General features: G+C 58.1%; 1 protein-coding gene across 1 annotated transcript; it reads right to left on the bottom strand.

Moving 5' to 3' along the window:
* Positions 1-1,338: 1,338 nt before the first annotated feature.
* Positions 1,339-24,521, bottom strand: DBH (dopamine beta-hydroxylase). Its single transcript, XM_012445133.2, has 12 exons — positions 24,165-24,521; positions 21,184-21,330; positions 18,863-19,120; positions 17,782-17,958; positions 17,071-17,173; positions 13,381-13,547; positions 9,806-9,949; positions 9,304-9,342; positions 8,599-8,658; positions 4,043-4,170; positions 3,471-3,633; positions 1,339-2,319 (listed from the first exon to the last, which is right to left on the bottom strand). Exons 1-12 carry the CDS (start codon positions 24,510-24,512, stop codon positions 2,188-2,190), a joined length of 1,866 nt encoding a protein of 621 aa, XP_012300556.2. The 5' UTR covers positions 24,513-24,521; the 3' UTR covers positions 1,339-2,187.
* Between the last annotated feature and the right edge of the window lie 2,403 nt (positions 24,522-26,924).

Below are 26,924 nucleotides of genomic sequence, written 5' to 3'. Positions count from 1 at the left end.
CCCCTGGGAGGCTGGAGAACCCTCTCCTCAGTGGGCAGATGGGGAGACCCAAGCCCAGAGTGGGAAAGTAATTAACTCAGGGTCACAGAGCAGGGGTAGGAACAGTGACTTGGGCTGCTGGACTCACACCCCAATAATTCAGAAGGTGGGTGAGCCCAGAGAGTCCCTTTGGCCTGGAGCATGTAGGTCATTTTCAGGTAATAAAGCTCTTCCCCTAAGCCTCCAAATAGAGAACTTATTTTAGATAAAATCTCCCACAGGGGTTCTGGGGAAATCCCTGTTTCATAAGTAAGGAAACAGGTTGAGCATTCAGACACTGGAGTCAGACATGAGGACACTCCGAGCTCCCCGGCTCACTCTGGGCGACCTTGACACCTCACTTTGGGTCTCTGCGCCTCAGTCTCCTCCTCCATCCATGGAAACAAAACCACGTGTCTCATGGGATCGCTAGGGCTGTGCATAGCCTGTGTGTGACAGTGGCAGCTCTCAGCAACCACAGGGTCATACTCCTGTGGGTGTGGGAGGTGTGGGTGCTGCTGGAGTGGGGTGGCGGGGGCAACATGGCTGCTGTCTCTGCAAGAGGAAGAGGATAACCAGCCTGAGAACAAGAGTGAGTGGGGGCTGAGGTGGGGGTGGGGCTGTCGCTGTGGGAGTTTCCAGAGCTGGCCGGGGTTCCCAGTCACCGGTGCTCTTGGGCCCCAGGTGAGGTACGTATCGGGGAGTCTGCTTCCCTGCCTGTGAGATCCGCAGGCCACTAGTGCCCCTCGGGTGTTTGGGCAGGACCCTTCTCTGGGCTGGCAATTGGGCATGATCAGAGGGAAGGGGCTCCTTGGCCTGCTCTGCGTCCACTGCCTCCAAGACTCAAAAGATGACGGAGGGCCGGAGCGGCTCTCCAGGCTGGGGCTCAGCACTCCACAGCACTAGCGCCCTGTGACTTATGGGCCACGAGAAGCTGTGATTTATACAACGTGGGGCAGAGCGCCTGGGCTCATGAGTTCCCTTCTTGATGAAGGGCCTCACAGAAGGAGAAGCAGCCATGTAGCTGGTGCCGGGGGACTCCGAGTCCATCCGTCTCCCGCTCTCCCCTGGAGGCTGGGCAGCATTTTGCTGAACTGGCTGAACAGAGCCGCATGTTACTCTCTCCAGAAACCATCAAAGAGCTGGACTTGTCCCTAACTGAGAGACAGCTCAGAGGGCAGGAAGGGAAGACCCACGCAGGCCGGCTGAGGCGACTTCAGCACGCTCGGGGGAAGCACTTGGTATGACGCCTGGCTTGGGGCAAGCTTCTCTCTCCTGGAGTGACGGCCGCCGAGTGCAAACCTATCCACCTCCAGTGGGTGCCAGCCCGAGTGTGAACTTTATTGGCTCATCAGCCCGTTTTACAGATGAGAAAAGCGAGGGTCAGGAATGTGACATGGCCCGCCCAAGGCACACCTCCACGGAGTGGCAGAACCGCACTGAAGGCACAGCCCTGACTCCAGCCCGGTCTGTCCGGCCCCGGCCGCACCCACAGGAGCAAGCTGGTGCGAACCATTCCACCCCCCATGGAACCAGCGCCCAGAAGCCCCGCTGGAGCTTCGCCACCTCGTCTTTTGGTGGTGGTGATAGTTGTTGTCAGGGCTTCCCTTTAGGTGGGCGAAAATGTCTATTTACTCAGCAATGGAGCAATTTCCCCGACGAGTCTCTAACTAGCTAAGTGCCTGGTCCTGCCTCCGTCGCAGGGAAGCCGCCCACTGTGAAACAGCAGCCACTCAGTGGGGAAATGTCTAAGCAGCATCCGCCGCGCACTGACACAAATCACCATCACCAGGAGCAGCAGGGCGGGGGCGGGAGCGTCTGGGGTGAGTCTGTGCCCCGGCCCAGCATGGCGCCTGTCCCAGGGGCGGGACAGGGCAGGTGGAGGGCCGGACCCTGCACCACTGTGCAGGCTGTCCCTGCACTGAGCCAGCGGGTGTGGATGGACAAGGTCCTGGCACACTTGGTCCAGGACAGGTCAGCAGGGCCCCCGCACCCTCTCAGCCATTCAGGGGACCCCGGGGAAGAAGGCTGGATTGGACTGTGGTCTTAGGCAGGGCGTGGTATGGCCCCTTCATCCTGGGCATGCAGAGCTGTTCCATGGGGGCCGTCACAGAGCCAGTATGAGCCCACAGGGACAGCACGGAGGAGGAGGAGGAGCAGGTCCCCCCCTCAGCCTCTGTCCCCAACAATGCTGATAATGGTGGGGCCGGCAGGGGTTGGGCACCGTCGGGGGGGGCACTGTGGGGTGGGCGCTCCCAGGGAGGAGATGACCTTGGGCAGCGGCTGCAGGTTCCATTCACCCTGCAGGGAAGGCAGCAGGAGGTAAACTGAGGCTGGAGGGCAAGATGGGTGGCTACCTCCCAGCCACTTCCCAGACGCCTCTGGGGTTCTTGCCCTCACACTCGACTAGTCCCAAACCGAACTCACCCTTCTCCCCCAAGCTGCTTTTTGGGGGTCCATTGACCTCAGTCAATGCCCCCTCCCCTGGCTTTCCACTCCCTAGTCAGGCAGCCGGGAGTCGCCCAGGCCCCTCCCCACCTCCGGCCCCACCCAGTGTCATCTTTCACTAATGTAGCAACCAGAGCGCCTGGTTGCAGGCTCTGAATTTTTTTAGCCATTTCACCCCCTCAGCGTCCAGCCCACACTATTCTCTGCCAGCCAGTATTAGCCCTTCCTTCCCTTGGTGCTGAGGATGTTTGACTTAGCAATTAATCCAACTCCCCAAGGCTTCCAGGAAGGATCTTCAGCACCTTATGTGACTAATTCCACAAAAGGCCTGAGCTCCTGACTGCAGCCCGCTGGGCTGGGGTAAATGAGCTGCCTTCCAATACCAGTGGGTCTCAGGGAAGGAGGGAAAAGCCAGCTCGTGGCTTCAGGCTGGTTCATTTCTCACCTTCTCCTCCCCTGGCAATTTATTTTTAGGTGCAGGGAGAGGTTGGTGCACCTGCTCACACTGGCATCTGACATTCGGCACTGGTGTGGAGGTGTCTCCCGGAGAGGGTGCTGCCCTTCCTGGCCTTGCTATTGGCTCTCTCTCTCTCTTTCTCTCCTCTCTCTCTCCTCTGTCTCTGTCTCTTCTCTCTCCCCACTCCTCTCTCTCTCCCCTGTCTCTCTCTCCCCTCTGTCTCTGTCTCTTCTCTCTCTCCCCTCTCCTCTCTCTCCCCCCCTCCCTCCCCATCTGTCTCTCTCTCCCCCCCGTCTCTCTCTCTCTCCCCTCTGTGTTTCTCTCTCTCTCTCTCTCTCTCCTACTGTCTCTCTCTCTCTCTCTCTCTCTCTCCCCTCTCTCTGCTGGCCGTCTGTCTTTCTGGGTCTGTCACCACCTGGCACGTGTTCTAACTGCCTGGTGTGAGCACTTTTGCCAGCAGTCTGGTGCACAGCCCCGTCACCCCTCGCTGGGCCCTCCACGAGGCCTGCCCTGGCTGCGTGCCCCACCTACGCCCATGGTGGCACACCTGGAAACGGATGGCCCAGGACTTGTTGCAGTGCATGGAGATGGGCGCGAAGCCATACAGGGCCTGCAGCACCTTGCGGCTGAAGGAGTTCCAGGGAACAGAGGCGAACTGCTGAGGGACGGATAGCTGAGGGCAGGTGCACACCTCCTTGCCGCCGTTGAACCTGGCGAGGACAAGGAACAGCCAGGCTGGGGAGCGGTGGAGGGGCAGGGAGCCCAGGGGATACCGACAACACCTCCCTGCAGGTGGGGTCCTGTCCCTGGGGTGACGCTCCCGAGGCCTCCTCCCCAGCCCCGCCGCCTCTGCCAGGCCGCCCCAGATGCTGCCTTCACCGGCAATGCCTTCACCTCTCCGGTCACCTTGGCAGGTGGGAAACGGCTGCTCAGGGCTGGGTTGAGGAGGCTCTCAGGTCAAATCCAGACTCGGCAGGAAGTGAGTGAGGGGAGGGATGAGCGATCCACCAGAGGCTTCTAGCTCAGCCTGGGCCCCTCAAATCTGCCCAGCGGCCTAACAGGCCCAGAGGGTCTGGGTCGGGGTTCCCCGGGCCAGGGAGCTTGGCGGGGAGCTGTCACCTGTTGATAAGGTGGAAGTACTCCTGCAGGAAGCCGGCGTCCACCGCGCTCTTGCAGAGCTCCAGCTCCGTCTGGGGGTAGTAGTGCACGTAATTGACGCACATCTCCTCCATGATCCCAAAGCCCCCCTGCAAGGTGGAGAAGACCCGTCAGCCCTGGCCCTTGCCACACAGACGCTGCCGTCCAGCAGCTTTCGCCGCGCCCACGTGCTCACTGTGTCCTTTTTTCTGTTCATGGCACTGTGCCAGGCGTGCTCTGAGGAACAAAGTCCCTGCCCTCACGGAATTTCCACCGAGGGCAGGAGAGACAGGCAGCAAGTGAGTTAACCAGGAAATTCCTATCAGACGCCAATGGTGCTGTGAAGGAAAACGAAATGGCACAAGTGGATGGGGTGGCATCGTGCCCGTTTTATGGGTACAGACACTGAGTCTCAGAGCAGGCAAGGGGATGCCCCGTGGTAGCCACAGCATCAGTGGCACAGCCTGAGTGACACAGCCTCCCAGCTGTTGGCTAGAAGCTGTCCCCGTGACCTCCAGCAAGAGCCTGGAGCCGAGGACGGCAAGGGAGGCCCTCTCCACTGCAGCCCCACCAGCCACTTCTAAACTCGGCTCTGAGGGGAGCAAGGGCTCCAGAAGACAGGACTGTGACTAGAGGCTGTGACAACAACCTCCAGCTTCCCAGGGCAACCCTACGGCCTGCCATAATGGAGGGGGGGCAGGGCAGGCACCCCCTGTCTCCACTGCTGGCTTGAAGCCCCTAGCTGGGTTGCTGGTGACTGTGGAGCCTCAGCAGAGGAGGAAGAAGAATGCTGGCAGCTTGGAGGAGCCGGGGCTGGAGACAGCAGAGCTCCCCCGACAGCAGCTCAGACCCCAGCAGGGCAGGGGCCGGGACAGGACGCCCTGGTGTCCTCCAGGCTCCCTGCTCTTCGTGAAGCAGCTGTGGGCCTGGGGATTTCATGTGGCCAGTGAGGAAGAAAGGCCATCGCTGCTCTATGGCAGAACAGGACTGGGAAAAGCTCAGCGTGGCGCTTAAACCAGCTGCCGCCACTCCTCCTGTGTAGACAAAGAGCACGGGGCAGTTCTGTCCAGAGACCAAACCCGGCACCTGTTGGCCAGGAGGGTTTCTGCCTGCGTTGTTCTCTGGGCCGGATTCCTCCTTTCCTGGCTTTTATCATCCATCCTGCCCGCGTCAGATCGGGGCGATAGCCGTCCTGTGTGAGTTCCCGTCCCTCCCCGCCCTCTGCCGCTGCCGACATCAAAAGGGAACTGGGTCCGACCCTGTGCAGGATCTGTCCTCCTCTCTCACCTGGGGAAGGAAATGGAATTTCAAAGGCCGCTGTCTCTTGGATCAGCAGGCGAGGGGTTGTCAGAGCATGAGAAGCTCAGATCCGCCTGGAGAGCTGCCCTCCCCTTTGATCCCGCCTGCTGCTGTGATGTAGCCACTGCCGAGGAGGGCACGGGCCAGGGAAGCCACAGAACTGCCCGCCCACTGGGACACCGGCACTGAGGGCCTCGACCTGAAGAAAGGGCATCTGAGACGTCAGTGGTGCTCACCAGGCCTGGCAGCCCCGGACGCTCTGGGACATGGCATCAATTCTGCTGCCGCAAAGCCAGATTGGGCAGGGAACAGGAAGTCTCCTCGCTGGAGACCTCCCATCCATGGCCCTGGGCCTGCGCCTGCAGAATGGGGCCGGTGCTGCGGTCCCGCCTGGGGTGCTCCACCTGCAGAGCCTGCTGTCTGCAAGCTCAGCACAGCACAGGTGCTCAGCCGAGAGGCGGCACGGTCGGGGTTGGCACCTCCACCCATACCAGCCCCGCCTCCAGTTCACTGTGTGGCTGGATCTCACTGGGTCTCCTGGTGGGATATGCTCAGAGGTCCCAGCAAGGCTGGGTGTGGTTAGGATGAGTTATTGGAGCAGTGCTGGGCCGTGGCAAGCACCTGACATCAGCCACTGCCGTGATCTCCTGAGCGCCTCCTCTAGAGAGAATAAAGGGCTGGCAAAGCTCTCCTGCCCCCCGACCCTGACTTTGTGATCAGGGACCCAGGGCAGTTGTCACCTGAAATCCGAGGGAGACAGGAAGTGTGTGGCAGAAGCTGTGAGGCACATGGCCCTGGGTCAGATCCCAGCTCAGCCATCTATTAGCTGTGTGACCCTGGTCAAATGCCTGCCCTCTCTGAGCCTTCTTGTCTCACCTGTGAAAATACAAACTGGCTGGGTGCCGTGGCTCATGCCTGTAATCCCACCACTTTGGGAAACTGAGGCAGGTGGATCACTTGAGGTCGGGAGTTCGAGACCAGCCTGGTCAACATGGTGAAACCCTGTCTCTACTTAAAATATGAAAATTAGCTGGGTGTGGTGTCACATGCTGGTAATTCCAGTTACTCAGGAGGCTGAGACAGGAGAATCGCTTGAACCTGGGAGGGTTACAGTGAGCTGAGATTGTGCCACTGCACTCCAGCCTGGGCGACAGAGCAAGACTCCGTCTCAAAAAAATATATATATAAAAATTAGCTGAGTGTGGTGGTACATGCCTATAATCCCAGCTACTCGGGAGGCTGAGGTAGGAGAATCGCTTGAACCTGGGAGGCAGAGATTGCAGTGAGCCGAGATCGTGCCACTGCACTCCAGCCTGGCTGACAGAGTGAGACTCAGAAAGAAAGAAAAAGAAAATACAAACACTCCTACCTTGGAGACTGGTGTGAAAACTAAATGAGAGGTGGAGACAATTCAGATGTCCATCAATGAATGAATGGATACACAAAACGTGGTCCATCCGTACAATGGGCTGTTACTCATCCATGAAAAGGAATGAGGCACTGAGCCCCGCTACAATGTGGAGAAACCTCCAAGTCATCACACTATGGAAAAAGCCAGACACGAAAGGCCACGTATTGTGTGATTCTATTCACGTGAAGTGTCCAGAACAGGAGGATCCACAGAGACAGAAAATAGATCAGTTGCCAGGCTGAGGGGGGAGGGGAATGAGGACCGACTGCTTCATGGATATGGGCTTTCCTTTGGGGGTAATGAAAATGTTCTAAAATTGACCATGGGGATGGGCTGCCTGTATCTGTGAACATACAAAAAATCATAGAATTGCATGCTTTAAATGAGCGAATGCTACAGCCTGTGAATTACATCTCAGTCAGGCTGTTTAAGAAACATAAATGTGGCCGGGTGCGGTGGCTCATGCCTGTAATCCCAGCACTTTGGCAGGCTGAGGTGGGTAGATCACAAGGTCAGGAGTTTGAGACCAGCCTGGCCAATACGGTGAAACCCCATCTCTACTAAAAATACGAAAATTAGCCACACATGGTGATGGGTGCCTGTAATCCCAGCTACTTAGGAGGCTGAGGCAGGAGAATTGCTTGAACTCAGGAGTCAGAGGTTGCAGGGAACTGAGATCACGCCACTGCACTCCAGCCTGGGCAACAGAGCGAGACTCTGTCCCAAAAAAAAGAAAAACATAAATGAGACTGGCAGTCCGGGCTCAGTAAACATCAGGTGAATCCACATTGGATTAAAACACAAAGAACAGGGCTGTGACATCCACCCGAGTTCCTGGCACTCAGGGGTGTCAGGGCAGGTGTGACCAGGTCTGCTCCACTCTGAGCCACACAATTCACAGGATGACCACTGGAGACCACCATTGTTATGGAGACAGCTGGCACAGATCCAGTGGCAGGGAGGTCCTGGCTTGTGCCTGGGACCCAGGTAATTGTGACCAGCATCCCCTGTCACTCCCAGAAGCAGCCTGTGGGGTGATGCATCCTGTGGCTGCCCGTGTCCTGGTGCTGCCTGGATACCCAGCCTTGAAAGCACATGTCCCCAGTGCAGCTTCTCCCAGGACTATCATCCTCAGTGACGCTCACCCCGCCTGATGCCTACCCATGTCTCCACCGTCCCTTCCCCTCCTTTCCATCCTGAGAATGTTCTCTGCCCTCTGGGGCTTCCTGCACGCTGCCCCTGCACGGAGCCTTCCTCCACCTCCTCCCCTCTCCTCTGGGCTCCATGGACAAACACATCTCTGATGAGGCCCTCCCAGGCCCCTGCACCTATGGCTCCACAACCTGGTTTTTAAAGTGTTTTTGTAACTTGGCTTGTCGTTAGCAGCAGATGCTCCAGGCCTGTCTCCCTGGTGCACCTTGAGCTCCACGGGGCAAAGGTCAACCTCTTGTCCTGCGGCTTCTCCCCACACCAGCCCCCGTGCTAAGAAATGCTTCTCGGTGTGAGTGGTTCTTAATCATGAGCTGGGGTCAACATCAGCTGGGAGCTTGTTAAAACATGGTGGCTCCGTGCCACTGCCCATATCTCTGACTCAGTGGGCCTGGGGCGGCACCCAGGAGCTACATTTATCCCAGGCTTCTGGTGATGCCGCCACTGTGGGTTCAGGGAGTGGGCGCCGAGGACAATCGGCTTATTGAGGGGATGAGGGGACAGCCCTGCCCTCTGGCAGCCCATGCCCTAGGTGAGGAATCAGACCTGTCCTCCTTCCTCAGATGGCCCAGGCTAAACACTCCCTGGACAGGTGCAGAGGGAAGTGGGGGTGACTCACCACGGTGGCCTGCTCCCGGTCTTCCGTGTTGTACGTGCAGGACGTGATAAGCACATCTCCCTGGGGAAAAGCCAACATGACCATTAGCACCTGCCGCCTGTTGGCAGGTGCTCGAGGCCCTGTCCCCATGGGACCACGCCACTGTGTGTGCCAGGGCACCTCTGGGGTACGGCTGCTGTTGTCCACTATGAGGAGTGCAGCAGGTTCATGTGTGAGGGTCACAGGCTGAGTGTCCCCAGGAAGTTATATACCATCAGCTCCTGTGGCCCAGTGGGTCACGTAGGGCCCAGGCCAGTGGGCATGCAGGCTGCTGGGGCAGGATACATCTCAGGGGACTTGGGCAAGTCCCCACGAAGGCCTGGGCTTTCCCTTCTGTGGGATCAGGGCTCCAATGCCGGCCTCAGCGCCCTCATCTCCTCCCAGACACTCTCAGGTTTGTGGTTCAGCCGATTGGGCTGAGGACACGTGTCCCCTGGGAGTGTCCTGTCTGGTCCCTCCCTTCCCATGTCCCTCTTTGAACTCTGTGAGTCTCCCCATCAGGCAGCCCAGCCCTGAGCCACCCACAGGAACCCTCCCCCTGCCCTGGGCATCTCTCCCCTCCCCGCCTCACTTTCTCTGTCCCTCTCCTTCTGGAGGCAACCCCAGCCCTCCCAGTCACCCCAGCTGGTGTCAGTGATGGGAACGGCCTTCCTGCTGGGCACTCACCCGATGGACCGACACGATCTTCTTCAGCATGCGGATCTCCTGGGGTAGGCGGAGCCGAGCGGTGGGGGGACAGGAGACCTCAGAGAGCTGCAGACTGGACCCAACCTCCCACCGCATCCTCCCTCAGGCCTCCCCCGACCTCTGGGGTTGTCCCTTTTGCCCCAGCCTCTACAGTGGAAGCCAGGGCTGGCTACGGCTTCTGGCCCGGGAGGGCATTAGATGCAAACTAGACGGTGGTTATCTAAGACCGAGACCGATGTGACCAGAGGGCTGCCTGGGTCTCCTGAATCCCACCACCATCTGCCGTGTGCCAGACCCCCATCCCAGAGGCCCTCCTTACAATCAGACACCCAAGCGGGGAGCACAGGCCACATGGGGGGCCTGGCCCAGGAGAAAGAGGCCAGCCTGGGGCTGTCCCTATGGCATCAGTGGCAGTAGGGCCAGCAGGCGGCTTGGGGGCAGGGCTGGGGATATGGGTCGGGAGTGGGGCACAGGTCCCTACCTGGAAGTGAGGGCTGTAGTGGTTGTCCTGGTTCACGATCTCCCACTCTCGGCCGTCCCGGACCAGCACCGTGACCACTTTTCTCCCGGCCAGGTGTGTGTGGAGCTGAGAGGCGAAAATGTGGATCCCCGAGGGGGGCAGTGCCTGTAGGGTGGGGGTGGGGGTTGGGGGGCTGCAGCATCTGGGCCCGACCCCCGAGGGGACCCTCCCGTCCGTGGCCAGACCTGGCAGGGATCGGTCCCCTGGGTACTGTTACTTGGCTGCAACAGCCCCCAGCTCCCAAGGAAGCAGCCCCCAGTCCCGCTTGGGAGAGACTGTCTTTCTGAGTCCTTGGTCCTCTCCTGAGCCCCCGAAGCCTGACGGGTCCAGCTTCACTCAGTCAACAGACCTTTAAGGTGAGTCCCCCGCGGACAGGGAGTGGCAAAGCCACCAATCTGAGCAGCGCGTGGCCTCTGTGCTCAAGGCCTTGCCATCCGGGGGCCAAGAAGAGGCGGTAGGCCTTACCTGGCAGTGCCCTACGTGCTGGGCCGGGCAGGCCTTTCAGCTGCCCCGCAGTGTGGCCTCCTTTCAGTTCAAGGCAGCCAAGGCTACGTTCTCCCTGTGCTCAGCATCATCCCTGCTACAGCTGGGAGCTACAGCTGCAACTGGAAGGTGGTGGTCCAGGACCAAGACGGATGTGACCACAGGTGCTGCAGCTGGGCGCTCTGAGGCTGCAGGCCGGCCTCACAGAAAAGACGGCGGCCTTCACACCAAGAGGTCTCTCGCCAGCCATCACTGGGGCATGAGAGAATCTTCCAGAAAGCAAAAGTTTTCTCTAACCTAATGCTAACTTTTTTTAGATAGAAAATGCGTTTCCATGGCCAGGCGTGGTGGCTCATGCCTGTAATCCCAGCACTTTGGGAGGCCGAGGCAGGCGGATCACTTGAGGTCAGGAGTTTGAGACCAGCCTGGCCAGCATGGTGAAACTCCTTCTCTACTAAAAATACAAAAATTAGCCAGGTGTGGTGGCAGTGCGTGTAATCTCAGCTACTCAGGAGGCTGAGACTGGAGAATCCCTTGAACCCAGGAGGCGGAGGTCGCAACACTACGCTCCAGCCTGGACAACACAAGCAAAACTCTGTCTCAAAAACAAACAAACAGAAAGTGTTTCCTGAAATCGAGCATTTTCTTTGTGAGTGAGTTGTCTCCTTGCCCACCCACTGCCAGGCTCTGCCCAGCTCGTTTGTGCCTTCGGCAGGTCCCAGAGCTCAAGGTCCCATCAGCCCCATCCCTGAAGGTCAAGGATGGCCAGGCCTCTTACTACTCATCTGCCATCGCTTTCGCTCCTTCCCTCTCCCTCCCAAGCAGCAGCCACCCCTGACCTCGCCGTCACTGATAGCTTTGTGTCCCTTGCAATGGCTTGAGGGGCCATGGTGTGCCAGGCCTGGAAGCTGCCCAGAGGCTGACCCTGGCCTAGAGATGCCAGGCGCGGCCAGGTGAAGGGAGGACTACGCTCTTCTGGGCACTCTGGTCCAAAGTAGCACTCTTTTTGGCCTGTCTATTTCACTGGGATATCCAGCCTACGCCGGATTTTGGCTGCAGAATTTGTGCCCCTCTGTTATCTGCTAAAGGAGAGACAAGACTGAACACTCATTCTGTCATGTAAGGCAGTAAAGGACTCTGGCAAAGGGAGGCGGCTCTGCGTTCCTGGGGCTGGACAGAGGCGTTCTCACGGGCAGCGGTCAGTGGGGTCAAAGGCCCCAAGGCCTTGCAAGGGGCAGTGGGTGCTGCCAGCCTGAGGCCGCTCTTCCCCGTGAGCCCTGGCCACGGAGCCTTTTACATGGGCCTACGCTTCACCAGTGGGGGCTTTCGGGAAGTGGGAGAGAGTGTCCACTGCCGAGCATGGTTTAAGATTTCTCACCCCAGTCTCGGACAAAGAGAACTGATTTCCTGCGGGAGACCATGCGTCCCGTGCCAGCCAAGAGCTCCGTCTCCCATCAGCCTTAAGGAACCTTTGCTTGGAAGACTGGGATGGTCTGGGGACTTCCCCACAAGAAGAAAAAGTCCTAATCGACTCATTTACTGGGAAGGAAAATCCACTATAAACCTCATTACGACGCAATCTGCTGCCGTGGACACAGCTTTCAAAGTCAGACAGGCTGGTATCTGAATCTCCACTCTGCACGACTGCTGGCAGTGTGATCCCAGCAAGCCTCAGCCTCCTCATCTGTGAAATGGGCACGTCAACACTTACCTTCTAGGTCTTTATGAGAAGTAAAGCTACCACACAGGAAGAAATGTTTGTAACACACACGCAAACTAGGACATAGCATCCATCACGTACGAAAAACTCCTAGAAACCAATAGTAAGAAAAACAAACCACCTGCTGGAAAAAGCGAGCACAGGAATGAACACAAAAGAGGAGCAAACGGTCAAGAGGCAGATGAGAAGATCCTCAAGTCCATGCACAGAAAATTCGAGTTAAACAGCACTGACATGTCTTCCTCCCAAATGACTGAGAAAATATTTACAATGATTATTGATCCAGTGGGTCGGTAAGTCTGGCACTTACCCGGTCAGTAAAACCGGGGACCCTCTCATCCTGTGTGTGGGAGGAGGCAGCAGATGGGCTTTCTGAGGGGCATTTGGCAAGATTTAGTCAAAGGAACACTCATGTCTCTGAGCAGCAATTTCACGTCTAGAAATCTACATGAGAAAACGGTTTCCTGCATGGATTTTCGGGAAGCTTCTTTCTACTGGTGAAAAGTTGACAACAGCCTAGACACTGATTGACAGGGAGACGGTTCAGCACAGGCTCCGACCGAGACAGGGGAAGCACAGGAGGAGATTTTAGTAGCCACTGCCGGACCCCTCCAGAAGCCAAGGCCCTGCTGTCGGCGCCAGAGCCTAAGCGCCAACCTGTGCCTCCACGCAGCGTGCACAGCCCTGAGGATGGGCACTCCCTGAGGTCCTGTAGCCGGCGCCTCACTGCCTCACCTAGTCCTGCCCTGTTCAGGTACATGGTGAAAACCCCATCCTGTGGAATACTATGCAGCAATAAAAAGGCAAATCACAGGACGAATGACTCCATTTGTTGAAAAATTCATAAACTATTCAGTACGACTCTAAAAAAACCACAAAAGGTTTCCAGCACCTGCAAGGGCTTCCTGAAATACACAGGAGAAAGGTCTGGAAGGACACAAAGAGCCGACAAGTGGCTATCTCGGGGAGAAGCGGCAGCGGGTGAGGAGAGCGTTCTCTTTAGCTGCAGCGCGTGTGCTTTTGAGTGGCAAGTGCATGTGTGTATTGCTTACATAACGATGGCATATTTTAAAATGCAGCGCGTGGAAGCCTGGCACGTGGGTGTGGACTAGTGGGAGCCATGGTTATTGCTGGAGCGGGAGGTGCACACACACACGTGGCCTCTCAGCAAGAAGGCTCCCTTGCATACAGAAGAGAGGGAGGACCACAGGGGGATTCAGGGTCAGGGGAGCCAACGCTGCGCCTGCCAGCCTTCTTGGGCCACCACCTGCCAGGCCTCCACTGGGGGACGAGGGAGGAGGGAGAGTGCTGTGCCGGGCCCAGTCCCACTCACCAGCTGGGTGCAATTGTCCGTGCAGTAGCCAGTGAGGACGAAGTCAGTCTCCTGCGGCGGAATGGCCATCACTGGCGTGTACACCAGCCCCAGCTCCATGATCCCGGCGTCGAAGCGCCGCAGCGTGGGGGTGTAGTACAGGCGGATGCCTGAGGAGTCGTGCTGTCCTGGGAGAAGGTGGGATGGATGGAGGTGAGCGGGGAGTGGAGGCCCTCTCACCTCCCACTGCTGACAGATTATCCGTATGACCCCAGCCGCCCTCAGCCAGGAGGCAGGGCCGGTCACCCCCCGGTCCGCTCCCACCAGCTAGGCAGACCAAGAGCCGGCTGCCTTTGTTCCCACACCTGTGGATGCCAGGCAGCGAGCAAGATCAATTAACACAAACAGGCTACACTCCCTGAGAAGAAAGCGCTGTTGTTTCTCTGAAAACTAGTTGAAAGCTGTGGAGAGATGTGATCAAGGGGAGCCACTTAAAGCTGGCCACGGAATCAGGTGTGGGTGAGACGCTACTGATACACTGGGGAACTCCTGAACAACTTGCGTTCTGTGCTCAGATCGTTTCCTAAGTGCTTTGATGTTCTTATTCCACGTTCAAAGGAGCCTTAGCTGGAAATCAGCCTGCAGGACGGTGACCACCTGCCGGGTGTGGTCTGCGGGAAGAAGAGGGCATGGAACTCCCGTCTGCTGATGGCGCAGAAGAGCCCTGGCCCCGCATCAAAGCTTGGCAGGTGTGAGTGTATCTCTGTGTTGAGGTTAACAAGAAGCTTTCAAGGAGCACATCTTCCCTTCAGCCCCCACTTTCACTACTTTGATTTCTGTCCTGCAGACCCAAGGAATCCACCTACCCAGCTGACGTCTCAGGAACAATGTGAGCGAGAATGTGGCCCCAGGAGGAGGGCCAGCGTTGCAGGTCCGGCTCCCGACCATGCATGGCCCCAGGTCCCGCTTGGTAAACAGTGTGCTGTGTGCTCTCAGATGACTTGCTGTCCCTCTCTGGGCCTCAGCCCGCAGTCAAGGGTCTCTTCCAGAGGAAAACGTGCTGCTGCTTCCTATCACGGAGATTGTGTATCTCTTGATTGTGGTTTAGCTACACCTGTTGCTTCTTCTTGTGATTTGCTAACTGGAGAGTCCCTGAAGCTCCTGGGCAGGCCTCCCAGCAGTCACATAAAACTGATGGTCAGAGGTCCAGGAGGCTGGACACGGTAGTTCACACGTGTAATCCTAGCACTTTGGGAGGCCGAGGCAGGCAGATCACCTGAGGTAGAGAGTTTGAGACCAGCCTGGCCAAACAAGACAAAACGCTGTCCCTACTAAAAATGCAAAAATTAGCTGGGCATGGTAGCATAAGCCCATAATCCCAGCTACTTGGGAGGCTGAGGCAGGAGAGTTGCTTAAACCTGGGAGGCAGAGATTGTAGTAAGCCGAGACTGAGCCACCACACTCCAGTCTGGGTGACAGAGCGAGACTTCGTCTCAGAACAAAAAACAAAAAACAGAGGTTCAGGGATGCTGGCACCCACTGGAACATCCTCAAACCAGGCATCCTCCAGAGAGCCCTGCCGTTCCTGAAACTCCGTGCCCGGTGAGTCAGCAGCCAGGTTCTGAGTACAGGCTGAGCTCATGGACAGGGGTAGGGGGGATCTGAAGGCCTGGCCATAGCCCCATGCCCCTAGATGCATGGTGGACATGGCGGGATGGTCAGGAGGGGCTGTGCAGCAGGAGGCTCCGCCCCCTGGGTTATGTATAGCAAAGGGACGTCAGGTGGCAAGGAGTGTGAAACTGACAACGGGTTTTAATTCACAGGGACAAGGCTTCTGATGAAGATGAAGTGAGGAAAAAAAACAGATATAAAGTTCTGGTCACAAGAAAAAAATTAATGGGCCGGGAAAGCAGTCAGGAAAGACATGCAGCCAGTGACCAGTGCTCGCTTCAAAACCGGGAGCTGGGAGCTGGGAGCTGGGGGCTGGGGAATGGTTCCATCTTCTTCCTGCTTTTTTGCTCTCCAGCAGTGTAGTCCATGCATTGCCCTTTCTGATCAAACAAATAAGAGGGTGGTGCAGATACCAACATCTTCCCTGGGTGCCAGAAATTGTCTAGACGTAACCTATCCCTTTCCTAAGAGTTTCGCACAGTAAGGATCATCAGTCCCATTTCACAGATGAGGGAACCGAGGACGGAGCCTGAACCGAAGACTCCGCTCGGGATCACAGGGCTGGGAAGCGGCCAAGCTGGGATTCAAACCAGGGCTGTGGGCCGGGCTCAGGGCATCGTCAGGGCCCAGCCACCTCCCTGCTTGCTTCCCCTAAGGTGAGGCCAAAGCACCTCCTCTTGCCTCTGCCTTCTTCCCTGGACGCCCCTGCACCATCCAAACTCAAACGGCTCCTATATCTCCGGGCTGATTGCATCAGAGGATAATAATAAAAAGGGTGTTGCAATTGGTTAAACTTCAGATGGGGATTAAATCATGAAATAATTGTGGGATTTTGATATTTATAGAAAAGCAGCCCGTCTCGAGATTGGTGAAGTGACAGGAGCGTCCTTATATTTGGCAAAGGATCCATAAATACAACCAGATAATCATGAACAGACAGACTTCCCTGACGCTTAGGGAGTTTTCAAAAATCCATTTGCTTTCAGGGCTTAAATGAGCAATAAACCCTGTATCGTGCTAAGGCCCAAGCTGACTGACACCCATCCCTGTGCATGTAGAGAGAACCCCGACGGCGGCGGAAGGTATTACTTTTGCTGCCAGGGAAAAACCACACACAACTGTTGGCCGGGCACAGCCCCGTGCCAACACACAGCAAGTTCTGCGCGTGAGCCTCTCCCAGCTTCACAGCAGCTGTGGGAGGTGGGAGAACAGGCAGAGGGTGAGGTCACCACCACCCCGCCCCCTGGCATCCCCGAGGTGGGGAGTCACAGCCTAGCACTTACCTCTTAGGCCGCTTCTGCACTTTGTACAAATGGAAGTAAGTGCCATTCAGAGAGAGAGAGCGTGTGTGTGCGCGTGTGCGTGTGTGTGTGCGCGCGCGTGCATGTGTGCGCGCGCATGCGTGTGTGCACGTGTGCGTGTGTGTGTGCGTGTGTGTGTGTATCTATGTATGGTGGAAGATGCTGGTGCAACAGAGAGAGGGAAGTATTTTCAGTTTCTGAGACAGTGTCGCCTGGCCTTGCCATGCTAAAGGCTGACCCTGCTCCCTCCTCCCTCAGGTCTGGGTGACCCAACAGCTGCTGCCCCAGCTCCCCTTCCTGTGCCTGGTCTGCGGCCAGGCTGGACGTCCCGTGTCTCCAGACGTGCCCTGTTTTACCCACTCCCTGTCTATGCGCACACCACTGCCTCTATCTGGAGCTTGGCATCTGGCAGCTTCCCTTATGAAAATTCCCATTGTCCTTTCCTATGTGGGGCGTCCCCGAGACGAGCAGTGGTGCGCTGATGGCAGCCAGTATTATAGGGACGAGGAGGGAGGTGTGGGGCCACTGCTGGGCCCTGGTGACGCCATGAGGAGTGAGCCCCACAAGGCCCTGTCCCTGGGAGCCCCCTACAGCCATGGACAATGGAGAGCAGACGAGGCCGACACGAGGGCCACGTGCCAAGAACAGCCGGACAGCAGAGGCGCCATGCAGGGCACACAAAGGGTGGGATTTTCTCCCTGGGGGCTTCTGAGGGGAGGATGGCGGCAGAGCCCCCTACCTTCTTTCACCAGCGGGTTGTGGTAGTGAACTTCCAGGCGGAGATATCTGGAGGACCCAGGGCCCCCGAAGGCAAGGCCAGCTTCCTCTGGGTAGTAAAATGCCTGTGTGGAGCAGGGTGTCAGACAGATGGGTGTGTCCTGAGAGGGTCGCAGGTGGGAACGGGGGCAAACCCAGCCAGCTGTTGGGGCCTGAGCTGCAGGGGTGGTGGAGGGCGCAGCAGGATTAGAGGGACGCTTCCTCCTACAGGCAGCTATTTACGCTCCCCAAGGGACAGCCTATGAGACGCGGGTCAGGGAGTCAGGGAGAGGAGCTGGTGCCTAGGGCTGAGCCTTTCCCTGAAACCCCTTCTCTAGATGGGTGGCTGGCGAGATCCCCAGTGTCAGCCTGTGGAGGCCTCAACACTGGCCCGACCACCAGCCAGCCCTGTGACCACTCTGTGCACAAAACCCTGACTCCAGGACCCACTGGGGGCATGCACTCCTGGGGCGCTCTCGTTTCTATAGAAAATAACAAAGGCTGGAAGCAGGTGGAATTTCAGGCTTCACAGAGGCGAGGAGGCCACCTCAGGGCTGGCCCTTCTGGTGGCCTCGTGGGTCCCCTTAGGAGCTCTTTCTTGGGGCCTCCAAGACAGTGAAGCTGGGGGAACAGGGCTGGGGGGACGCCAGAGGCCCAGGCAGGAGACGCCACCCTAGGGTCGCGGGACACGCACCTTGGCGCCCAGGGCCCAGGCGGCCAGCACGCGGCGGCAATAGTTGAGGTTGTCGGGCTTTGTCTCAGAGTCACAGGGCCCGCTGAAGTAGGGAACGCTGTCCATCTCGGGGGGGCACTGGAAGACCTCCATGTGGTGCACGAGTGCCTCGTTGCCCTCGGTGACGATGGGCTCGTACTGCGAGGAGGCAGCCCCCTGAGCCCGGGGAACTAGCCCCCTGCCCTCCCCTCCCCAGGCCTCCGTCTGCCCATCTATAAAATGGGAGGGATGATCAGGGCAATTCCAGGGGCACTTCTGGGGCTCAGGGCCGTGAGGGTGGAGCCACCAGCCCAGAAGCCCTCCAGGGTTAAGGAAATGAGGTTCATACAGGCCATTTCCTGCCAAGGCAGGGGCAAGACGCAGCTGTCCTCATTCATATGGGGCCATGGCTGGCCAGCTCCTGCAGCCCCAGTGAGAGGCGGGGTAGCCCCGAGGTTGGAGCCTGGGCCCTGAGCATACCTTCAAGGCCATGCCCTTTCCTACTGTGTGACTCTGGGTGCTCACATAACCTCTCTGGGCTTTGCTTCCTCTGCTGGAAACTGGGGGCTATTGTGATGAAGGAGGGCTCACCGTGCCCCTCCCCCAGGGCTAGCAGCATAGTGGACACTCGACAGCTATTGCCTTTGCTATTCTGTCTTCCTCGGGGAAGAGGGGGTGTTCTAGAGCAAGTGAGTTCTGACTGGAGCTGCTTTTTCATGAAGGGGGAGGTGGCCTGACAGACAGACAGCAGTTGCAGTCCCAAGGAAAGATGCACAAGCCAAGATCTTGGTTGCTTTGGTCCAGGCAGGGAAGTGGGAGCTCAGAGGCCCCTTCAGGGTGGGGAGTGAGCAGGGTGACAGGGAAGAGAGGCCACTCACAGCTCCTGCAGGACTTCAGGCAGGTGCCTGAAACCTGCTGGTGATAACAGGCCCTCTGGTCCAACCAGGACCGTGGACAGCTCTCCAGGGTGAGGGACAACCCAGGCAGGGGGAGGGGAGGCGGGGAGCGGGGGTGTCAGGGAGGCAGAGCTGGGTGAGGACCCAGGCCCTGGACCCGCACGTACCATGATGATGTGGTGCCGGGAGAAGCCCTTGGGGAGCTCTTTGACATGGCACCAGTACGTGGTCTCCCGGCTGGGGATGCGGATGTTGGGGGCGTGGATCTCCATGGTGTACGTGTCTGAGGGCAATTTCGGGTTGGGGATGTCGGGCTTCAGGAGCTGCACCCTCTGCAGCCCCATCCGCAGGCCTGAGGCGTTGATGGCCTCCAGCGACTGGAACGGCTTCTCCAGGATCCCATATACCAAGTGGATGGTGCCGTCCTGCAGCCGAGATGGGGCTCAGTGGGTCACCCACTCAGAGCCCCCAGAATTGGGCTCCAGGATGCCATGTCCCTGTCCACCCACACCTGCCAAATGATATACCTCGCTCTGGTGTCTGTGAATAAGGGACCCTTGAGGCTGGCATGGGCCCAGCTGGGACTAAGTCCCCGGCTGACCAAGCCCCAGGATCCCCAGTTTTATGGGCCATCATATACTTTTGTCTTTCTAAACACATTCCACATTCAACCAGTGACTACTGGGCTCGCTGTGAGCTAGTGCGGCCAGGACATTGGTTCCCTCCACCAACCCCAAGGTCACTGGGGACTGGGTTTGGGGGTCATTGGTCAGATCAGCAGCCCAGCCTGAGGAGTCAGTGCCCTCTTCAAGAGGAAGGAAATATCCCGGGGTTTGCTGACAGCCACACTGAGCTGTGGAGTCGCGCTGTTACATAGTCACCACCAGCCCGGCAGGAGGGGACCAAGCAGCCAGAGAAGGCTCCGCGGGTCTACGTGGTGTTGAAGGTCATGGGCAGACTCAGGAGGCAGGACGCTGGGGCTGGCTTCATTACAGGCTATCGGGAGTGGACACGGGGATCGGGTGTGGAAAGTGCCTTTCGCAGCTCTCTGGGCACCGTGGGTGCAGACCTATGTGGGTGGCTAATTTGCTTTTTGAGTTTGTGGGAAGCTGGTGAGCCGCCCAGTGCAGAGGATGCCCAGAGCTCCAGCAGAGGCCCGTATACCTGGCCTGGAGCCTCTGGGCTGAGCACACACAGGCACTGGCCTCCCCTGTGAGGTTCTAGAGGGTTCTCTGCTCACCCTTGCCTCTACACCGGGAAGCAACAACCTACCGGAAGAACCTCCTCCGGCGCCAGCTCTGGCCCCCGGGGACATCCGCTCCACCCCTCTCTGGGCTTCTGTTTCCTCACCTGGCAAACAGCCAGCCATTTTGTTTTCTTAGATTCAATATTTGTCTATTTGGCATCTATTAATTAGTTGTAGGGTCAAAGAGATGGCCAGAGTTTTCTGCACCTGCCCTGCCCTCCACCATTCACGTGTGCTTGAGAATCATATTCCCAGCCCTTCAGCGCATCCCAAGCCCGTATCCCTAGCCACCCCCTCCACCTGACTCACACCCCAGGCCAATATTGCCCCGGCCCTAAATCACCCTAGGGCCAGGAACCAGGCAACTAGAGACCACCGCGGCCACCCAGAGCCCACTAGAATTGTCTAAATGAAGTTGCTTGCCTGCCCTGCCTGGCCTTTCCCATGGAACCCCCAAGAAAGCCTCAGGGCTGGGCTCTGCCCTGGCTCCTGTGTCTGCCTCCTGACCAAACTCAGGGCTCCCCGGTGGTCCTGCATGGCACAGGTGCCCCTCCTTCCGGGAAATGCAATAAATCTTTCAATGACACTGGCCTCCTGTGTGGTCACTCAGCCCCCCTGCACGGATTAAGACCTGGCCCTAACTGCCAGCCCCTGCCACTGCCATGCCAAAGCATTACTTACACAAGACAAAAGGAGTCAAGGTGAACTAGAGTTAAAAGGGTTTCGTCTTCAAGGGGAAGGTAGGTTGCTTTTCCTAACAGGTGCGGGGACTCTTAAAGCAGCATGAGGAGCCCAGGGTTTTTTCAAGGTTTTGTGGCCATGAGCTCCCAGACAGAGTTGGTCAGGACTCACATCCCCATTTTACAGATGGGCAAAGTGAGGTCCAGAGGAGGCAGGGACCCACCCCAAGCCTCACAGCAAGCTGGCGACAGAGCCGGGTTGGAAAGCCAGGTCTCCTGGGTTGTGAATCCCACCTGACGTTGAAGGGACCAGGAGGAGAGAGACACCCAGGAGCAAGGTCTAACCCAAAGGGAGAGGCTCCAGCACAAGCCCCGCATCCGGAAATGCCATCCTGAGCGCCCCAGCCCCGCCACTGCCTCTGGGCCACCCTCCTAGGCTTTCTCTGTCGTAGCTGGCCAGGCCCAGGCCCGACTTATCAGGACAGGAAAGGTACTGTGATATTGGTGCAGGTGGCATGCTCACGCAGCCCACGCTCTCCTGGGTGCTCGGGGCCACCCCTACCTCAATGAGGTAATCCTTGGGGTCGCAGGTGCCAAAGGGCCTCTTGAAAAGCAGGACCAGGCCTTCCGGAGTCCTCTGCACCTGCAGCAGCTGGTAGTCCTGCTGGGGATCCAGGTGGATCTGCCCATTCTGGTCACTCCAGGCATCCTGCAGAGACAAGCACTGGGCTTCAGGCATGCAGGAGCCAAGCCGGGCGGATCCACAGGGTCGAAGAGGGCGTCCCCCGGCAGAGCTCGGTGTTCCCCGGCAGAGCTCGGTGTTCCCCGGCAGAGGTCCGCGTCCCCTGGCAGAGCTCGGCGTTCGCCAGCAGAGCTCCGCGTCCATTGCCCGCAGAGCTAGGGAGTCCGGGCCTCAGTCCCTGTGTCCTGGGGTTGGGGCTCCACTCGCAACTTCTATGTCCCTTTCTGCCTGGAGACAGTGGCGTTGAGCCCCAACGGTGCTCCCCTCCTCTGTAGCCAGGAACCAGGGCTCTCGCTTACCAGCCTGTCACAGGCTCTGTGAGCCATGGGGGTTCCCAGGCCTGGGGATCGGGACACTGAGCTCCTTAAGAAGGTGCCCGAGGCTCCCAAGGCCTCACCAGGACTGGGAACGAGGGACTCAGGCCAGCTGCTCTCAATCAGGCAGGTGGGAGGGGTGTCGAGCCTCAGAAAGGGGAGAGTCGGGGACAGGGTGGGACATGAACTGGAAGGGAGAGAGAAACCAGGGCGCCACAGTAAGGTGGGGGTTGCTCCCAGGTGCCCACCCTGCACTGGCACAACCCTGCGAACAAGCACTGCTTTAGTACTTTATGTGTGTGTGTGTAATTTTTGTTTGTAGAGATAGGGTCTCGGTCTCGCTATGTTGCCCAGGCTGGTCTTGAATTCCTGGCCTCAAGCGATCCTCCTGCCTAGCCCTCCTAAAGTGCTGGAATTACAGGCGTGAGCCACCACACCCAGCCCAAAGCACCACTTTAAACTCTGTGCTTAGGCACTGCTCCCCTCACCCTAGCCCCAGCCCTGCTTGGAGAATGTAAACTGAGGCCCAGGGAGGAATCGAACCTGCTGCATTCTCGCAGGATGCTTCCTGGGATCTGGATCGGCGTCCTCTGCCCTCCCCGCCCCCATCTGCTCCCCTTGCACTGGGCCCTAAGGGGCAGGGACATGGTGGCCCCAGGCCAGGTCACAGAGGAGAAGACCACCAGGGAGACCCACTGAGAGACAGGGAAGAGTCTTCCCAGACGAACAGGCTGCTCTTCACACTGAAGCATCCCACGGGCCCTTGGCGGTAAGGACTTTGGGTTGTGTTTCTTTAATCTTACATTCAGGGCTAAAACATCTCTTCATTTCCTTGAGAAAAAAGAAATCTGCAAAAGATGTTGCCAAATTTTCCCTAGAGAAAAAAGCCATGCAACGTAGCCCTGCCGGGGACACTGCCGGTTTGCCGAGAGACTCGTTTTCAACAGAGGCAGAAAGTTTGCCTGTGATATTTCAGCTGGAAATCAAGCAGGTATTAGTTGAACATATTGCTTAGGGAGGAATAACAAGGCTGACATTTGTTTTCATAGGAATTTGTTGTGCAAATTAACCTTGCCAGGGCACGGAAAGGCAGTCACCTGGCTTCCTCTGGCTTCCCTAGCAGCCGGGCAAGGCAGGCAGGGGGACGCTGCCCCAGAGAGGAGCAAATACTCCTGTATTCAGGGTGCCTCGGGCAGAGTAACGAAGGACCCAGACTGCCAGCGAAGGGGCTCAGCTGCTCCTCCAGACGGCTGACGGCTCAGAACCAGGGCTGTCCCAGGTCTTTCCCAGCTGGCCCTGAGCCACAGAGTGTCTTTGTGCATGGGAATCCATGCAACCCCGTGGGTCAGAGCAGGGCCCTTCCCAGGCAGCTCCACCCACCCTACCTGGGTGGCTCCAAGCCATGGGCAAGTGCCTCCCAGCTGAGTCGTGGGGATTGGAGGGACAAGCTCAGCTCCAGAAATAGCAGCCACTGTCTGCCCTCATAAACTCACAAAACCCAAAAAGGCAGAGAGGGACTGTCCGCCCTACCACCCCATGGTGACACCAAGGCACAGAGCTGGGGCCGGTCGCCCCACACAGACTCTGCTCCACTGGCCCCAGCTCTGCGCTCACAGATAAAGCAAGCGCCTCCTGACTTGGGAAATAGAACTCTGTTGGCCCTCCATCGTCTGTTTCTGTGGGGAGAGTTGGGTTTCATCCACAAAGAGGCCCTGGTGGCCAGTCCCATATTGGAAGGAAGGAGGGAGCGGGACACATGGTAGGCAGTGGGCTCGCCCACTTCGGGGACCCCCTGCAGCTTGTGGAAGGGCCTAAAGTCCTCTCCAGTTTGAAGGGAAACTTTTCCCCTTTCTCCACCCTGTGTGACAAGAGTAGAGGTAAATTTGGAAGGAAGGGAGTCAGAGCCCATCCCAACAGTTCCAGCTGAGCCCTGTGGGCTTTGCTCCGCGCCTGTGGGTGGGGGCGGGCTGTCTGCCCTGCTCAGTGGGTCCATGGGTGCAAGCACAGTGGGTCGGGCTGCATCCCATGGGTGCTCAGGCGTCACGCTGTGCCCGGCCATGAGCCACCACCTGGCTCGCATCGGTGGGCATGTGTGCTCTGGGGATGTTGTACTGGGCATTGTTTATAGGACCAGAGGTCGTGGGATCTGTGCTCACGCACGTGTAGGGTGTGGAGTGGCAGAGTGGCAGGAGTCTGTGTGGTGTGTGCGTCCTCTGTATGTAGTTCCATTCCCTGGGATTGATGGGTCCCGTGATCTGGGGTGGGCAGTCAGGGACCGTGGAAAGCATGTCTTTCCTATTTTATCCTCAAATTGACATCGCCATGATGCCCAAACTCGGGTGCAGACTTGGCTCAGAGTAGAGTCAACTCAAACACTGAGTGGTGGCAGAAAACTTTCTGGGCTAAGAAGGGTGAGTGTAGAAAGACGGCCAGCTGGGGTGCCAGGTCGGGAAAGTTCTGGAGATCTAGCAGGGAGGAGAGACTTACCGCAAAATAGGCAGTGTCCCCGTCGGTCCAGAGCACCACCAGGTCCGCGTTCTCAGGCTTGCCACGGTCAGACATCCCAAACAGGACCCCAGCCTCGAGCCGCCGCACCAGGAGCTGGAAGTCAATGGCCTCCTGGGCATAGCTGACGTTCCATGAGAGCTCCAGGGACCCCTCGGGGTCCAGGGGAATGTGATAGGGCAGGCGGCTCTCGGTGGGAGCAGAGCCCTGCAGTGCGGCCACCAGGATGACCAGGAAGACGGCCACTGCTGTGCCATACATGGAGGCCACCTCCCGCACGCTGGGGCCGGGCAGGCTGGCCCAGTGACAGCAACGGCCAGGGGCCTGCATGGCTAGGGTGAGCTCTCCGGTCCCACTTGGCCATTTATGCCCCAGTCCTGCATGGGGTGGGTCCAGGAAGCAAGGGTAATCACATTTGTCTGGTGGGGAATTCAATTGTCCCTCCCACAAGCCTGCGCCCCAGGCCAAGCACTCTGCCTGCTGCCCTCCGCTAATTAGCACTAATGATACATGGACGTTGTCAGCGGGAGTTGAAGCAGACAGGCAGATGCTGTCCCTTCTGAGATGGCCCTGAAGAGATGTCCCAAAAGCAGATCCCCCCTGCAGCCAAGAAGCCTTTCAGATGCCGGCTGACTGCCTCCCTGGCCGTCTGGTCCAGTCCCCAGTGGGGTGGTGTCTGTGCCACCTCCACCCACTGACCAGCAGGCTGAGGTCCAAGGGGCTGCTCCAGGCTGACAGTGAAGGATGGGCCTGTAGCCACTGCGGGCCTGGCCCAGCGAGCAGAGCCGTTTGTACAATACTAGCGGGTGGGCCCATTTCAAACCCAAAATAAGACAATCTCCAAATAGTCCCTGTGTTTAGACACTCTCCACGGCCTGCTGTTCCCACTTTTGTCTCCTCTCAATTTTCCCACAGTCTCCAGCTGGCACCACGGCTGCTCCAGAAGGCGTGAGAGCATTGCAGGGGGCGGGGGACATGGGCGTGGGGTGCATCGCTGGGGACAGATGGAACTGGAGGTGCACAGGGGATAGGCAGGCTTCTGGGTGCGCTGCTGGGGGTGACTGCCTTGAAGGAAAAGAGGGTGAGTGACGGGCCTGCTCCCCTGTCTCTGAAGCTCCCAAACCCACAGCCTCTTCTTGCCCAGAGCAGATCTGTTCTGAATCTGAACCCTCTCAGGGCAGCTGGCCCCAGCACTGCTTCTCCCACACCTGCCACAGGACCTTTGCCATCATCCACCCATGGGCCCGAGGGCCAGTCTCACTGCGGCACCACTCCCTCCTGTCCTCTCCTGCAGCCGACTGGCCGCCTCTAGGACATTCTGTTTGATCCTCCCAGCTCCACCCCGCCAGGCTGGGTTGACAGACCTCTCCAGCTGAACCAGAAGCCTCCTCCCTTCCCTCCTCCCTCCCTCCCTTCCTTTTTTCTCCTCTTGTTTCTCCTCTCTTTAGAGAAACCCAGAGTCTAGCCTTAGGGGCACATTAATGTCATAGGCTGACATTGACATTTCAGCCCTCAAATATCCATGACGGCAGGTCCGGAGGCCGGTTCAGCTCTGAGCTCTGTGCCGTGGAAAGGAATGACTGTGCCTTTGCATGAGCATGAAATTTTGAGAAATTGCCAGCCTTCCCCTGGCCCTGGCAGGCGGTGCCTCTCTGCCCCACAGTGGCCAGGCCATCCTGCAAAGCAAGTGCAGGCCACAAGCCCCTCCCCGCTGACTGCACCCAGAGGGGCACCGTTCACCCCCATCCGCAGCCCGGGCAGGTGAGGACCAGTGCATGAGCACCTCTGCAGTAGAGTGTGCACTGGCGTGAAACTGGCCCCGGGCAGGGGAAAGACACTCTTGGGAGTTCTCTGCCGAGCCCCAGGAAGGGTCTCAGCCTCTGAAGGCCTGGCTTTCCCTTCAGGACGTGCCACTTCCCTCCATGACTCAGATTATTTCCGAAACCTCTTCTCCTGTGCCACATAAGCAGGTGTCTGGCATTGAGACAACAGCGCATTCTGGACATTCACTCCTGGGATCGGGGACGGCCACAGCCAGCCAGCGACATGAAGAGCCTCGAGGGTGAGCAGGCACTGTGTTTCCGGCACAGGATGACAAGCCAGCAGAGGCGGAGGTAGGGGTCGGGGGCTCCACAGCACACCCAGCTCAGGGGTGAGTCCTCCCAGTGGCCTGCTGGCCACCCAGGTGGCTCCAGCTAGACAACAGGCTAAGCGAGTACCAGCTGGGGCCTGAGATGTGGGGAGAGGATGCCTCTCTCCCCTCTGGAGTAGTGAGGCCCCAGGCGCTCCTCCTGCTCCTGCAGGGCTCTGGGGTCACATCCTGCTCCGCCCTCCTGAATACGCAGCTGGTGTCCTCAGAGAAGCACTTTCCAGCCCAGCGCCTCCTCCCCATCTGCAGATGGAGGAAGTTGGATGACAAGGACAATTGATCCCTCCAGCTTCCTTCAACCCAGTGGTTCTGGGGAGTAAGAGGCAGTGAGGCCTGGGAGCCAGAGCCCCCGAAGCTGCCAGCCTTCAAGCGGCTCACCGCACCTCCCAGCCTCGCTCCTCTCCTGGATACGCGAGAGACCCACAGCCACTGGGAGCTCCAGGCGGGGACAGCAGGTGCGGTCTCGTCCACAGCAGTGTTATGCACGCATGTTTATTTTTAACAGGAATCAAAAGATATTTTCTTTATCCAACTCAAAACCAGCTTTCCTCTCGCATTTGACAGAAATGATTCAGCTGATTCTGAAATAATGA

This window comes from Aotus nancymaae, unplaced genomic scaffold (genome assembly GCF_030222135.1).
Source record: "Aotus nancymaae isolate 86718 unplaced genomic scaffold, 86718_ANA_hifiasm-v0.15.2.pri h1tg000158l, whole genome shotgun sequence".
NCBI lineage: Eukaryota > Metazoa > Chordata > Mammalia > Primates > Aotidae > Aotus > Aotus nancymaae.
The sequence above is the reverse complement of the archived record's forward strand: the minus strand, read 5'-3'. Positions and strand labels throughout refer to the sequence as shown.

Excerpts from the sequence above, each read along its gene's own strand:
- DBH (XM_012445133.2), bottom strand. The coding sequence starts at position 24,512 with ATGCAGGCCCCTGGCCGTTGCTGTCACTGGGCCAGCCTGCCCGGCCCC. Across the intron at positions 13,548-17,070 it reads CAACCCGCTGGTGAAAGAAG|GACAGCACGACTCCTCAGGC; the intron begins GTAGGGGGCTCT and ends ACCTTCTCCCAG. Across the intron at positions 3,634-4,042 it reads TACTTCCACCTTATCAACAG|GTTCAACGGCGGCAAGGAGG; the intron begins GTGACAGCTCCC and ends TGTCCTCGCCAG.